The sequence below is a fragment of the Catharus ustulatus genome, chromosome 3 (assembly GCF_009819885.2).
Source record: "Catharus ustulatus isolate bCatUst1 chromosome 3, bCatUst1.pri.v2, whole genome shotgun sequence".
NCBI classification, from domain to species: domain Eukaryota; kingdom Metazoa; phylum Chordata; class Aves; order Passeriformes; family Turdidae; genus Catharus; species Catharus ustulatus.
Genome location: NC_046223.1, coordinates 22,702,908 through 22,714,963, shown reverse-complemented (window position 1 = coordinate 22,714,963; position 12,056 = coordinate 22,702,908). Strand labels below are relative to the sequence as shown.

The window sequence follows — 12,056 nt, the reverse complement described above, 5'->3', positions numbered from 1 at the left end:
TCTAGAAGCTGGGGTGGGTGAGGGAAGTGGTTGAGTCATCAACCCTGGAGGCATATAAATGTTGTGTAGAAGTGGCACCTAGAGGCACTGTTTAATGCTGGGCTTAGCAGTGTTAGCTTAAAGGTTGGACTCAGTCTTTAAAGGTCTTTCCCACCCTAAAAAGTTCTATGAAGAAATTATGCCAAACTTCTGCAAAGCAGAGATTTTCAGTTTCCCAGCAGACCATGGTCTAAAATAGAGAGAGCTTCACCTCTGTTATTGCACAGGGCACCTCCATCAGGAGGATTCATGCCAGAATTTCTTAAATTTAAAAGTTAAATTATTTTCTGTACATGCAATTGATGAATTAACTTGGAGGAGGAGCACTATCTGCATACTCCTGATGGGATCCACAGGCAACAGCTTGTGAGCGAGGGCTGTAACACATAGTATGTGCATGGGTGAAAGAATTCCTGTGTATATATAGCACAGAAATGTTGTACTGTCAAAGCAAGAGTATTTGTATTCATTTGGGGTTCAGATTTTAAAACAATGCTTGTACTTGTTCAACCTTCAGATCCTCTTGCTTATATTCAGGAATGTTGGCCCTGACAGGAGGGGAGACCAGAATTTGTAGATATTGGCAATATTTATCTCTGTGTATCTCTATCCTGAGCACACCTGAGGGTCTTTGAGGGCTTCAGATGACTGCCTTTCACTAATTAAGGGTGGGTGTAATGCATAGTCCTCAGCCACCAATTTGGTGGGACATGTTTGTTGTATCTTTATGATATAGAGAATTTTGGACTCCCCTTCACTCTGTGCTTCAGTTACCTGCCTGTAAAAAGGGAATAGGAATTTTCTACCTACTTTGCTAAGTCACATGAACTGGAAAAGCTGTTATAGTTGTCCAAAGCCATAAAAACCTCATGGAGTACGTGTTTGTAAATAGGCAAATATATAGCACAGGTATACACAAGCATGTCAAACTGGGAGTATAGGAAGGAGTTAAGACAAGGAAAGGAAAAGTGATTAGTGTAAAAATGTGGAAATTTTCCCCACACAATGAGCACAAACATGGAAGTTTTGCTATTTCTGGAGTCGATGCAAGGGTTTGCCCATAGTCAGTATGGGTGCAAACATTGCTTTTTTGTTTAATGATTATGTCTAGACCATTATTTAAGCTAAAAGGGACATCTTATCCATCTGTGATTTAAGTGCATATCTCTGCTTTGGCACTATTGGGCATGGATGTATTTAATGCTAATCTCCTGAGCCCAAGTGGTGATCCAAAGGGAAAAAAGCATTTCATGTTCTAGAAATTCAGTGAGGTACCTTTTATAAAGACTTCATCAGATAGCTCCTCAGGGCCTGCAAAAAAACATCTTTTGATCTCAAAATCAATTTGCCATTCAGTATCAAAAGCCACGTGTGCCCTTTGAAAAGGGCAATCACTGTGATGGAGCTGGGTGGTCAGGGTGCACATGAACCCAGGCACTGCTGCTGGCAGTGCACTCAGGGGTTGGTGGCTGGGGCCAAGGCCATGGCAGCTGCTTGCCATGGCTCCAGCCTCTGGGAGTCAGCAGCCAGGAGCTCTGCCTTTTCTCTATGAGCTCTCAGTATCAACTTCCTGTAATCCACTTTGGTGTAATTGTGTGCCTGTTCACCAAATCATTTATCCCACAGAATTGAGCTGTTCCATCAATGGACTGCATATCCAAACCTACTGAGGTTTGTTTCTGCTGAGAGTAGTTTCTCATACCTCAAAATATACAGCATTAATTTGGGATAATTTTCACTTTATTTTTGATACCTCATGAATGATACCTTTTGTAATCTGAGGTTTGTCATAAACACGGAGAAAGCATTTACTTTTATTTGAGTTTACATTTCCTTGTGTATGAAGAAATGTTTCAGAACTTCCTCAGAACTTTCAATCCCACTCGAGGTAGTTGAAATCAATGAATCATAGGTGATGGCACTCTCTTCCAGTCAATTTAGCAAGTAAAATCTAGTCTTAGAATTCTCAAAAGCAGCTATAATCTCTCACATGAGAAATACTTAATTGCAGTTAGATAGTTTCAGTAGATACCCTGCTTTGTCTAGGAATTTTATGTAAAAACCATGCTCATTTGGAGTCTCTATATATCTAATCCAATTTGAAAATGTGTATCTACACATCTACACAGCTAAGAGTTTTCTGAAGATATTGGTTAGAAAGCAAATGGATCTTTTTCTCTAGTTAAAACAGAAAAAAAATTTATGAAGGTTTGAATACAAGGATACTCACTATCTAAACAAAAGTGTTCTGTCAAATGTATGAGAATTTATAGTATTTCAAGCCTTTCCGTATTTGCAATATAATCTCTTGTTTGTCATGGGGGGAGGACTCAACTAGAATTTGAAAATTCAAACATTGTCTTGATCAAAAGCAGTAATATATAGTCATTAAAGTTACTAATATCTACTTAACATGAATCTGCTTCTCATGAGAAAGTTACAGATGTTCTCATTCTCCCAGAAATATGCCAAAAAAGACAAGGTGAAAGTAAAGAATCCAATAAAATCTCATTTTGGGTTTTTTTGTTGGTTGTTTTGGGTTTTTTTTTCCTTCATCTTGCATATCCCTGCTTCCTCCTCTATTGCTGACCAAAAGGATAGAGATTCCACTCGAACCTGATTGAATCTCAGAGACACCTAGGAGTGTGGAGCTGAAACCCTGGAATATGTTACTTTGTTGAGTGGAGCAATTAGTTACAATCTACTTACAATGGGTTTTTATTCTAAATCCGCGCAGAATTGAAGAATCAGAATACACTTAAGGGTTACTGGAAGCTCCTTGTAAAATGCATTTCTTGTCCACAGCTGCTTCTCAGAGACAAGACCTTTGTCCATTAAAGGCACACTAAGAATTTAGCAGAACATGAAAGGGATTTGGGGTTTATGAAAGTGACTGGGGAGGGTGCATTGGGAAAGGGCAGTCTGAAAAGGGCACTGGCAGTATTTTGGATGAAAGAGACCCCATTTGGCAAGTTAAACTTTGTACTGTTCATGGCAGATAGCATTGGTTAAAAGCTTGGAGGGAAGCTTTCCAATGAATTTAGAAGTTTGAATAAGCAAATGTTAATTTCTGCAACCAAACCCAAGCAACCTGGTTGAAGTGGGGCATGGACCAGTTCTAGGAACTTCCCCCTCAGAAACAAGGGAAGGAATGAGCTGCGTAGGACTGAAAATATGAAGAATAAGCAAGGTTCTGAGGCTGACTGTGCAGTTGCATTGTGCAGTCCTGTCCCCATCCCATCCAAACAAGGAGCTCTGAGGCAGGGAAAAGGCAGCAGTCCATGTTATGATGTGTCTGGTACCCCGAGATTTCTCTGTGAGCAAGGTAATCCTAGCCAGACTTTATGCTGCCCCTTGAGTGGAAAAGGGAACTTGGAAGTGAAAACATTCCAGGGAGCTACTGCAGTGGGGCCAGACATTCCTACCCCCACATGCAGGAGCTCTGTGGTATGCAGGGATATGGAGTGACATTCCTATGACTTGCCCAAAAGTAAGGTTTCCTTGGTTTTTACCTAGCAACAGGACTCTTTTATCTTTACTATAATTATTTAAAGAAAGAAATAATACTTTTCTGACACAAACCCCTTGGGAATTACATCAACCATATGAAATATAAATATGTTTCCTCTCCCGTTGTATAAATAATGGATTAGGTTTTCACTGGAGAAGCTGAGAGTAGGATTTAAGGACAACTTGTGTAACTCCCAAAGTAGTCTGTGGTGTACAGCAGCAGACTGTTATAAAACATGACACAGTAGGAAATGTGATTAATGTGTGACGGAAACCCCTTGGTAGATCAGGTCAGTAAAGAATGTACCCTCCCCATGGTTTGTGTTATGTTCAGTGAGCATCTGGACTGAAATAAACTGCTACCTGGTAGAGTGTTATTTTATCCAGTAATGTGTGATTTAATAATGCAATTATCATGCAGTGCCTTTTCTGTGTTTGTGGAAGAAAAGCATTTGACAACTTTTAGGATGAAAAACAAGAATATGAGTATAAAAGTCAACTACCATCCTTCCTTCAGGGGAGATATAAGTCTGATTTAGGGAGAATACCCAGAGCTGAATGTGAACTTGGTGTCCTAATACCAATTAGCAGCAGATGAGAAGCATGCTGCAGAGCAACATCCTCTCTAAGAGCTCTGGGATGCTCACAGAGTGCCTGCTTGTTTTATGGGGCCAGCCAAGCAAAACTGCCTGCTTGGCATGTGCTCCACTGGGCTGGTGTTTTGTCACCATTGCAAGACACTGCTTTTGTAGAGAAGTAAATAAAAAGTGACTGCCAAATCCCCTAGCATGAGTTTCTAAATCTGGTGTATCCAGATCCCTGATTCTGAATTGCATTAAGACCTCCCAGGAATTATGACCTGGAACAATTCAAGCTTCTATTGGTGCATAAACAGGCAAGTTTATGAAAACAGATTGCTTGGATCTGTTTGTCCCTTTTTGGTTGGTGATGAGCTAATTTTATTTTAAAACTTGAATCTTTACTCCTTGGTGCATGAAGGGACTGACTGAACTCAGTTGAGCTGAAATTTCCTGAATGACGATGATAGCCTTGACTCTGGTTGAGGGAAGCATATTGGGTTGGTCTAAAATTGCAGTGTTTTTCCCAGTTTTCTGTGTCAGGTTTTTCTTCTGTATATTAGTGCAGGGAACATTTACAAAATTGTAGGACTCTGCAACCTGTCATTGACAATCCAGTGATTTTTTTTTTTTTTCTTCTTACAGAGTTTATTAGTCAAGATTAGGGGAAAATTTTAGTATCAACTTTCTTTCTTTAACTGAATTCTATCAATATTGCATTTGTTGTTTACATAAGTGAAATCTGGAATTTGATTTGAGAGTGAATTATCTAGGAGTAAAATATATTCCCAGTGTGATTTATTTTTTTTTTAATGAATGATAGAATGGCCTGGGTTGGAAAGTATCTTAAACATCACCTGCTTCTTAATTCCCTGCGATGGGCAGGGACACCTTACACTAACCACATTGCTCAGAGCTCCATCCAACCTGACCCTGAACACTTCCAGGGGTGGGGCATCCACAGCTTCTCTGAGCAATCCTTTCCAAGTTAAGTGAGGGACAGTTTGTCTTGTGGAAAAAGTAGTTTTAGCAACAGAGCTTTGGTGTAGCTTACCTGCATGAGAGCAGAACCAAAAATTAAGATAATTGGTTTCATAAAGGAAATCTATATGTTAAACCATCATGCTCAGAATATTTAAATACAAATGATGATAAATAACTAAGACATTCACTAAATGTGCTCTATATCATGGGAATTTTGTCACATTGTGAAAAAATATTAAGCTACTTTAAAATTAAAATTTGTCGGATTGTTTTCAGAAAAATTGGATTTTCTTTGGGGGATGTGTGCATACAATGTTCCTCATGAAAAATTTAAGACACTTTGACAAATCTCTCAATTACATGCTAAACCACTTTGCTTTTTATTTGCAAATTATTTTTCTAAAAAGAATATAATGTTAAAGAAGCTTTTGTGTAATTTCTAAAGCCTTTTTATGATAAGTTTTCCCTCTTGTCTCCTTTTAAGGGCATGTTGTTCTGCTAAAAAGTGAAAGAATGTCAGAAATTGTGGGATGTTACTGCTACTGCTCCCTCAAAAATGAGTGATCCTTTGGAGGAGAAAAATGTTTGAATTAAAACTCAGGACTTAAGCTCATGAAACTTGTCTGTAGGGTTCTGTCCATGTGACCTTGTCCAAATCATTAAATGCTGATCCTAGGAGATGTACTTGAGGGCATGCCACAGTGCTGGGCCCTGTGCTTTTGGTGTTCACTTTCTGTGTTCTAAGTGGACCAGCAGCAGTCGAGCCATCAGAGGAATTTGGGGTGCTCTTTTACACGAGCCTATGAAGACAAAATGATTTCCACTTTTAAATGGACAGACAGAGCCATGAACTAAGCTTTTGGTTCACAGGAAACAAAGCCTTTAACAATGAGGAATCTAGGCAGTCCCATTTATGGTAGAAATCCCTGTTTTGCTCATCCAAATGGTTTGGGGTTTTTAAGCTGCTTCACTTTGAAACTTGGCCCACGTGAAGGAAAATGGTGTGTCGTTTACAGGTGCTGCAGCCTGTTAAAAGCCCAGTGACAGACACTGGCAGCCTAGGGCATAGATCAACCAATTGCTATTAACTAAATGTAGTAGATGATAAGAGAGTAGCTCAGTGAGGGTTCTATGACCTACATTTTCATTTAATTTCTCTCAGTGTTTTGCTGTGTCATATGTTTAACCTGGTTAGCCTATTTTTAACTGTTTTGTTCCTGCAGTTCTTTTATAATGTATTATGTGTAACATCTTAAACATCTCAAGTTGTTCATAATTTAGGCTTTGGAAACATCTCCCCACGCACACAAGGTGGAAAGATATTCTGTATCATCTATGCCTTATTGGGAATTCCTCTGTTTGGTTTTCTGTTGGCTGGTGTTGGCGATCAACTAGGGACAATCTTTGGAAAAGGAATTGCCAAAGTAGAAGATACCTTTGTTGTGAGTATGCTGCCTGCCTTGTTTGGTTTTTGTTTTTTGGGTTATTTTTCTGCTTGTTCTGAATCTCATAACTGAGATGAAAGCCTCAAAAACAAGATATAGCTCATTGTTATAATCAGCTGTACAGGAAAAGGTGAGAAGGGCTTGTCTGAACTTGCTAATGAACACCTCTGAGAATTGGGTGAAGACACATTCCCCACCATGATTATGGTTGGGAAGAGGAATAGACTCAAAGAATTTAGGTTTTCTTCTGCCCTTGTTACTCGTAAGCTTGCTGTGATGCTTACCCTTAAAGGTTTTTATATAGATTGTGATGAACGTATTCACTGAGATTTTTGAAGCAGTGAATGCTTAGTGAACAACTTTGTAGCTGTTTGCATCAGCACTGCAAGTGTTAGGACTGGTTTTCCACATCAAACACTGCCCTGGCATGCAGGACACCTTTTCTTTATAGAAGGGATCTGACATGGCTTTGTTTTTGATATAAAGCAAACTGGGCCTGTGCTAAGTAGTCTTATGCAATTGGCAAACACAAGCTTGAAAGCTTTATAAGAAAAGGCATGCATTTTCGGGTCTGAAAATCAATTCATGTCCAGACAAGGTACTGGTGAATAACATAGATTTCCATTGAGATTTGCCCGAAAAGGCAAGAACATTCCATAAGAACATTTTACAGTTTGAGTTTTCATAACATTTTTTTTTTCTTTTCTTAAAGGTATAGAAGTTCTGAGATCAATTTGTTCCTCCCTTTTGCTCCTAGACATAATGATTCTCCTTTATTTTTTCTAATGGATGAATTCCTACAAGAATGCCCCAACATAAAAAGCAGTATCATCTCCTCTTTTGACAACATCTGATCTAGATGTTGCAGTCTGGAACAGTCCCTAATTCCATTTATTAGCCTGCCTAAAGAACTGGGAGATGTTGATGGGTCAGAGCAGGTATTTTTATGTTGCCATAACACAAGCTGTTATTCTGATTTGGGTTATAAAAGCTCGACCTTGGTCATGCTGACTGTAAACACAGTTCCCACTGAAACTTAAAAACAAGAAAACATCCATTGTGAACAACGTGATTTCATTTTGAGTCGATTTCTGTGATAGTTTCTTGTATAATCCCTTCTTTTTAGGTTGAACTGGCATGCATTGGATGGATGGAAAATGTCAGATTGGCTGGGCTTGCAAAATGGAGTTTTGCAGGGGTCTGTTCTAGCTTTAGTGCAGTTTAGAAAAAATGTTAATAGCATACACAACAGCTAAATGACGTGGTTCATTAAATCTGCAGATGGTCTCAAGCTGGGGAGACAACAAAAACTTGGAGCATCAAAATGATCTTAAAATTTTTGAAAAGCAGTCTGACTAGATACGATTAAATTCAAGCAAGACAAATTCAAAGTAATATATGAAGGAATAATAAAATATGCAGCTGTATGTCAGCAAACAGCTGTCTAGGTGCAATTTTCTGGAAATGCTCTGTGGACTCTAGGGGTTAACATGCTAACATGGGTTAACATCATAATAACATGGAAAATAGGTAAAACTGGAAATAGGCAAAGCACAAGAAAGGCTAATCCATTTTGTGCTATTTTTTCATATCTACTTTTGAGTACAACACTTAATGAAGCATGGGTTAGTTTGCTGGTGCCAAGGAATTTCAAGAAAAATAGGAAGGGGAAGAAAAGGAAATAAATTTATTTAGTTTAAAGAACATGTAACTGAAAGAGAACACCTGTGAAAGTTTGCTGGAAAGAGAAAATTAGCAATTTCTTTTTGTCTTGGATAAGACCATAAAGAGTACACTTAAACAGGAGGAGTTGAGATGGAGGTTAAGCATTAGGAAAATTATCAGATGACAAGAACGTGATCACATGTTGCCTGGCCAGTAATGTATTTGCAGTGGCTTAGGTGGTTGTTTTGTCTTTTGGCTCTCTTGCATCCCTTCCAGCTCTGTTTTGTAGAATTTTGTTTAGCTGATTATTTGATTGCAGAGAACTGTATGGTTAAAATTCACCTTATTTTGTTGGTTGTTTGTGGATGTACAAAATTAGAGAAATTGCAGGTGCATGCACTACTTGTAACTCATTTGAATATCTAGACAGCCCTCAAAACTTTTATATAATCAGCTGTTAATATTAGTGAATCTATACATTCTGCTCACCTGTGAAGAGTCCAGCCTTAGTCTGCATTTACTGCTGGCAAATGTTTCCTAGGATAGTCATGTTTGCTTTGAAACCCTTTTCAGAATAAAATCCTACTTGAATTTTCCCATTTGTTTGAGAATTATAAGGCAGTGTCCTCTAGAGCTATGTAGTGCACACTGGGGGGTGATGGGTGCTGATGTGCACTGGTGCAGTTTTATTAACAATGGGCTTCCTCTCTTTCCCCTTCCCTTTCCAGAAATGGAATGTGAGTCAGACAAAGATTCGCATCATTTCAACAATAATATTCATACTGTTTGGCTGCGTGCTGTTTGTTGCTCTTCCTGCAGTTATATTCAAGCACATAGAAGGCTGGAATACATTAGATGCAATTTACTTTGTGGTTATCACTTTAACTACCATTGGATTTGGTGACTATGTTGCAGGTAAGATTTTTTCCGTAACTCTTTGTCTTATAATGTTTTACACAGTGGTATTTACTCTGTATTTGTTTTCTTGGCTTTGGGATAGATGTATCTCTCTTGTGGTGCCTCTCTCCCAGTTCTATCCTTCATCATTCATGTGACAGGGCTTGTCCTCCTTTTGGTTGATATGACAATGTAGAGACAGGAGGTGGAACAGTGAAATTCATCGTGCATGTCTCTACCTACTGTTTTTTTTCTCTTCCTGTATTATCAAAAATTAAGTAAGGTTTCATTTTGGTCGAAATTTTTTCATTTTCTGACTTACAAAGTGCAAGCACTAATAGAGTATTTTAATCTGAATATATATTTTCAGCTATGTTTGTTTAAAATACTTCACCCTGTGAAGTGGTGTAAGTTTTGTGTGCATCCCTTACTTTCAAAATATTCCAGAGCTCTCTTTCTGCCATTGAAATGTCTGTATTCTGTAGGATCTTCTGGATCCTACTTCTGTGACTGTCAGTACATACTTGCCCATGAGTTTTTTGTAATGTCAGGAGAAGTTTTAGCACAACCTGTAGACAACGTGTCCAATTTTTATGGTTCCATTAAGCTGAATTAGTTTCATAACTTTGATATGCTAAGCGGAAAAAAAGTCTGGGTCAGTTCTCTGTGTCATCTTTTTTCATTGAAAACATGTCAGAGGTGTTAATTCACTTCCTAGGTTTGAGTAAGCATATGCTGTATGTGCAGAGAAAGCACATTGATCCGAGTCAGTGATGTGTAGAGGTCAGGATCAGGAACTCAGAGCTTTGGGCTTGCTTTCCTTGGCCTGATCTGATGCTTCTGCTGATACAGAACCATCATCTCTCTCATGAAAAGCCTCTGTCCCACCTCTGAACTCTGTGCAAGGCAGAGGTAGCTGACAAGACCTTTTGTGCTGTCCCAGTGAGAGGCTGCTGGAAGGAATTATTTTTAGTAGTTACTCACGTGCTGTGGGATCTTCCTGTGTCCTGTCAGTGCCCATGGCTGAGAGTCCAACTGTGCCAAGTTTTCAGGTTCTCAAGTTGGGTAACTCCTCTTGTAGACATGCCTGAAATTTTGCCTTGATGGGGCTTGTCAGTGGCAGAAGTTTTTCAGTTTGGTGAGGTCCAACAAGGACTTCTAAAGTGCTGGAACTGCTTGACATGTTTGTAAATGATATGGGTAAAATGGGGGTAAATTTAGCTTTTGTTGGAGATACTAAGCTACTCAGGCAGCCTTCATTTTTAGACTGCTTGCAAACTTGCCAAAGCTTCTTGTAAATTATAGAACTGAGCTGTAAAATAGCAAATGAAATTTCTTTTGACTTTTACATAGTTATTTGTGATGCTTCCAAATGTCTTTGTGTGTGTCTTGACTTCTGCCTTTCCATTTTCTTTCCGGTGTTCTTTTTCTTATTTTCATTTTGTCTTCAGAATTTGTGATTCCGGTCAGATAACAACTAGCATGAAATAAAAAATGCATGCTGTTTCCAAGTCAAGAACTGGGTGTTTTAGACTTTCATTCCTGAAGGGTATGTGTGTGACAGGGAATAAAAATGATAGTGTACAAAGGCCTGGTTATATTTACTGTAAAGCATTATGTGAAATGGCCCACTTGGCTCTAACTAGAACATTGAGTACATTTGTCATTACTCCCATTATAAATTTCCATAGACTTTTCTATTTGTAGAACATTTGATATCATAATTTTTTTCCTACATTGTCTGCTTTTTAAATTCTACCTGGAAACACTTTCTCTTTCTACAGAATGTCCTTGAATTGCATTGTTCTATACCTGATGGCCTTTTATGGTTCACTTGAAAGATATTCTTTACTTAATTTAAAATCCTGCTGTAAATCCATTATTTCAAAGCATCAGAAATGTTTTCGAGTTTCTTTGAGCAACATGCATAAGACTTGTATTTCAACTGCAAAACGTTATTGACCCAAAGGGGCAGTGGGGTTTGTACTGGCCCAGACAGTGCTCAGGGGAACAAGATTAGATGGCTGTCTCCATCATAACTGCGAGGTTAACATTCCCATGGGACTATATTCCACAGGGATGAAGTCGATATTATTATAATCTTTGGGTGAACTACCATACTCTGGTTTTGGCTGGTGACTTGAAGGATTTTCCAGAAATGTCCTTTTGTTTTCTTTGCAGTGTATAATTGGCCATTTAAACAAAAATTTTGAAAAGTAGGTAAGGTATTAATTGACTGAGCTTTGCATTGTGGAAGTTTTCAGTCATTGGTGTGTAAGTATGAAATTATTTGAAGAAAACTCTCACTGCAATTCCCAATGGAGCTGATAGAATTTGTCGTAAGAACTAGGCTTCCTTATTAAACTTGAGGAAGTATGCAGAACTTTTTGCACCTTAACAAAATAGTACATTTTCTTCATGATTTTTTGGTTTGCCTGTTTCTCATTTAAGTAAGTCATAACTACAGAGTGGACACTAAGGGTCACTGATATTTTCGTGGTAGGCTTTGTCTGGAGAACTCTTCTTGAAGTTTTGAAAAACTGTGTCACAAACAAGAGAAAACATGAAGAGTTAATACCTGTAATGCTGTATAAGGCTGTAAAAGAGGTGGTCAAGTTGGTTATGACAGACTATTGTGGATCTAGAGCATGCTGGTCTTGGTTCTGGTTCTCTTGTTTTTTTTCTTGGTGCCATGGTGAGGCACAAAGCAGCAGACTGATGCTTCAGTCCACTTGGTGCTAGATGCAGCACATAACGAAAAAACTCCTTGCACTGACATTACTTTATTCATTTTTCTAACTTATTTTTTCTTTAAGCAATACTTAGAGTGAAAATTGCCTTCTTTAAGCATAATGGTGGGCAGTGATGCTCCAATTTGCAATTATATCCAAGTGTACTTTTTTCAATTAAAGTAAAATTGATGATTCTTTTAGCACTC

At 38.4% G+C, this 12,056-nt stretch overlaps 1 protein-coding gene across 2 annotated transcripts in view; it reads left to right on the top strand.

Annotated features, from left to right (window-relative positions):
* KCNK2 (potassium two pore domain channel subfamily K member 2) overlaps positions 1-12,056 on the top strand; it is a 128,552-nt gene that overhangs the window by 94,633 nt on the left and 21,863 nt on the right. For both annotated transcript variants that reach the window (XM_033055111.2, XM_033055112.2), the window contains 2 exons: positions 6,393-6,553; positions 8,950-9,136. In XM_033055111.2, the coding sequence (XP_032911002.1) occupies positions 6,393-6,553; positions 8,950-9,136 (348 nt within the window). The remainder of the gene's footprint in view (positions 1-6,392; positions 6,554-8,949; positions 9,137-12,056) is intronic.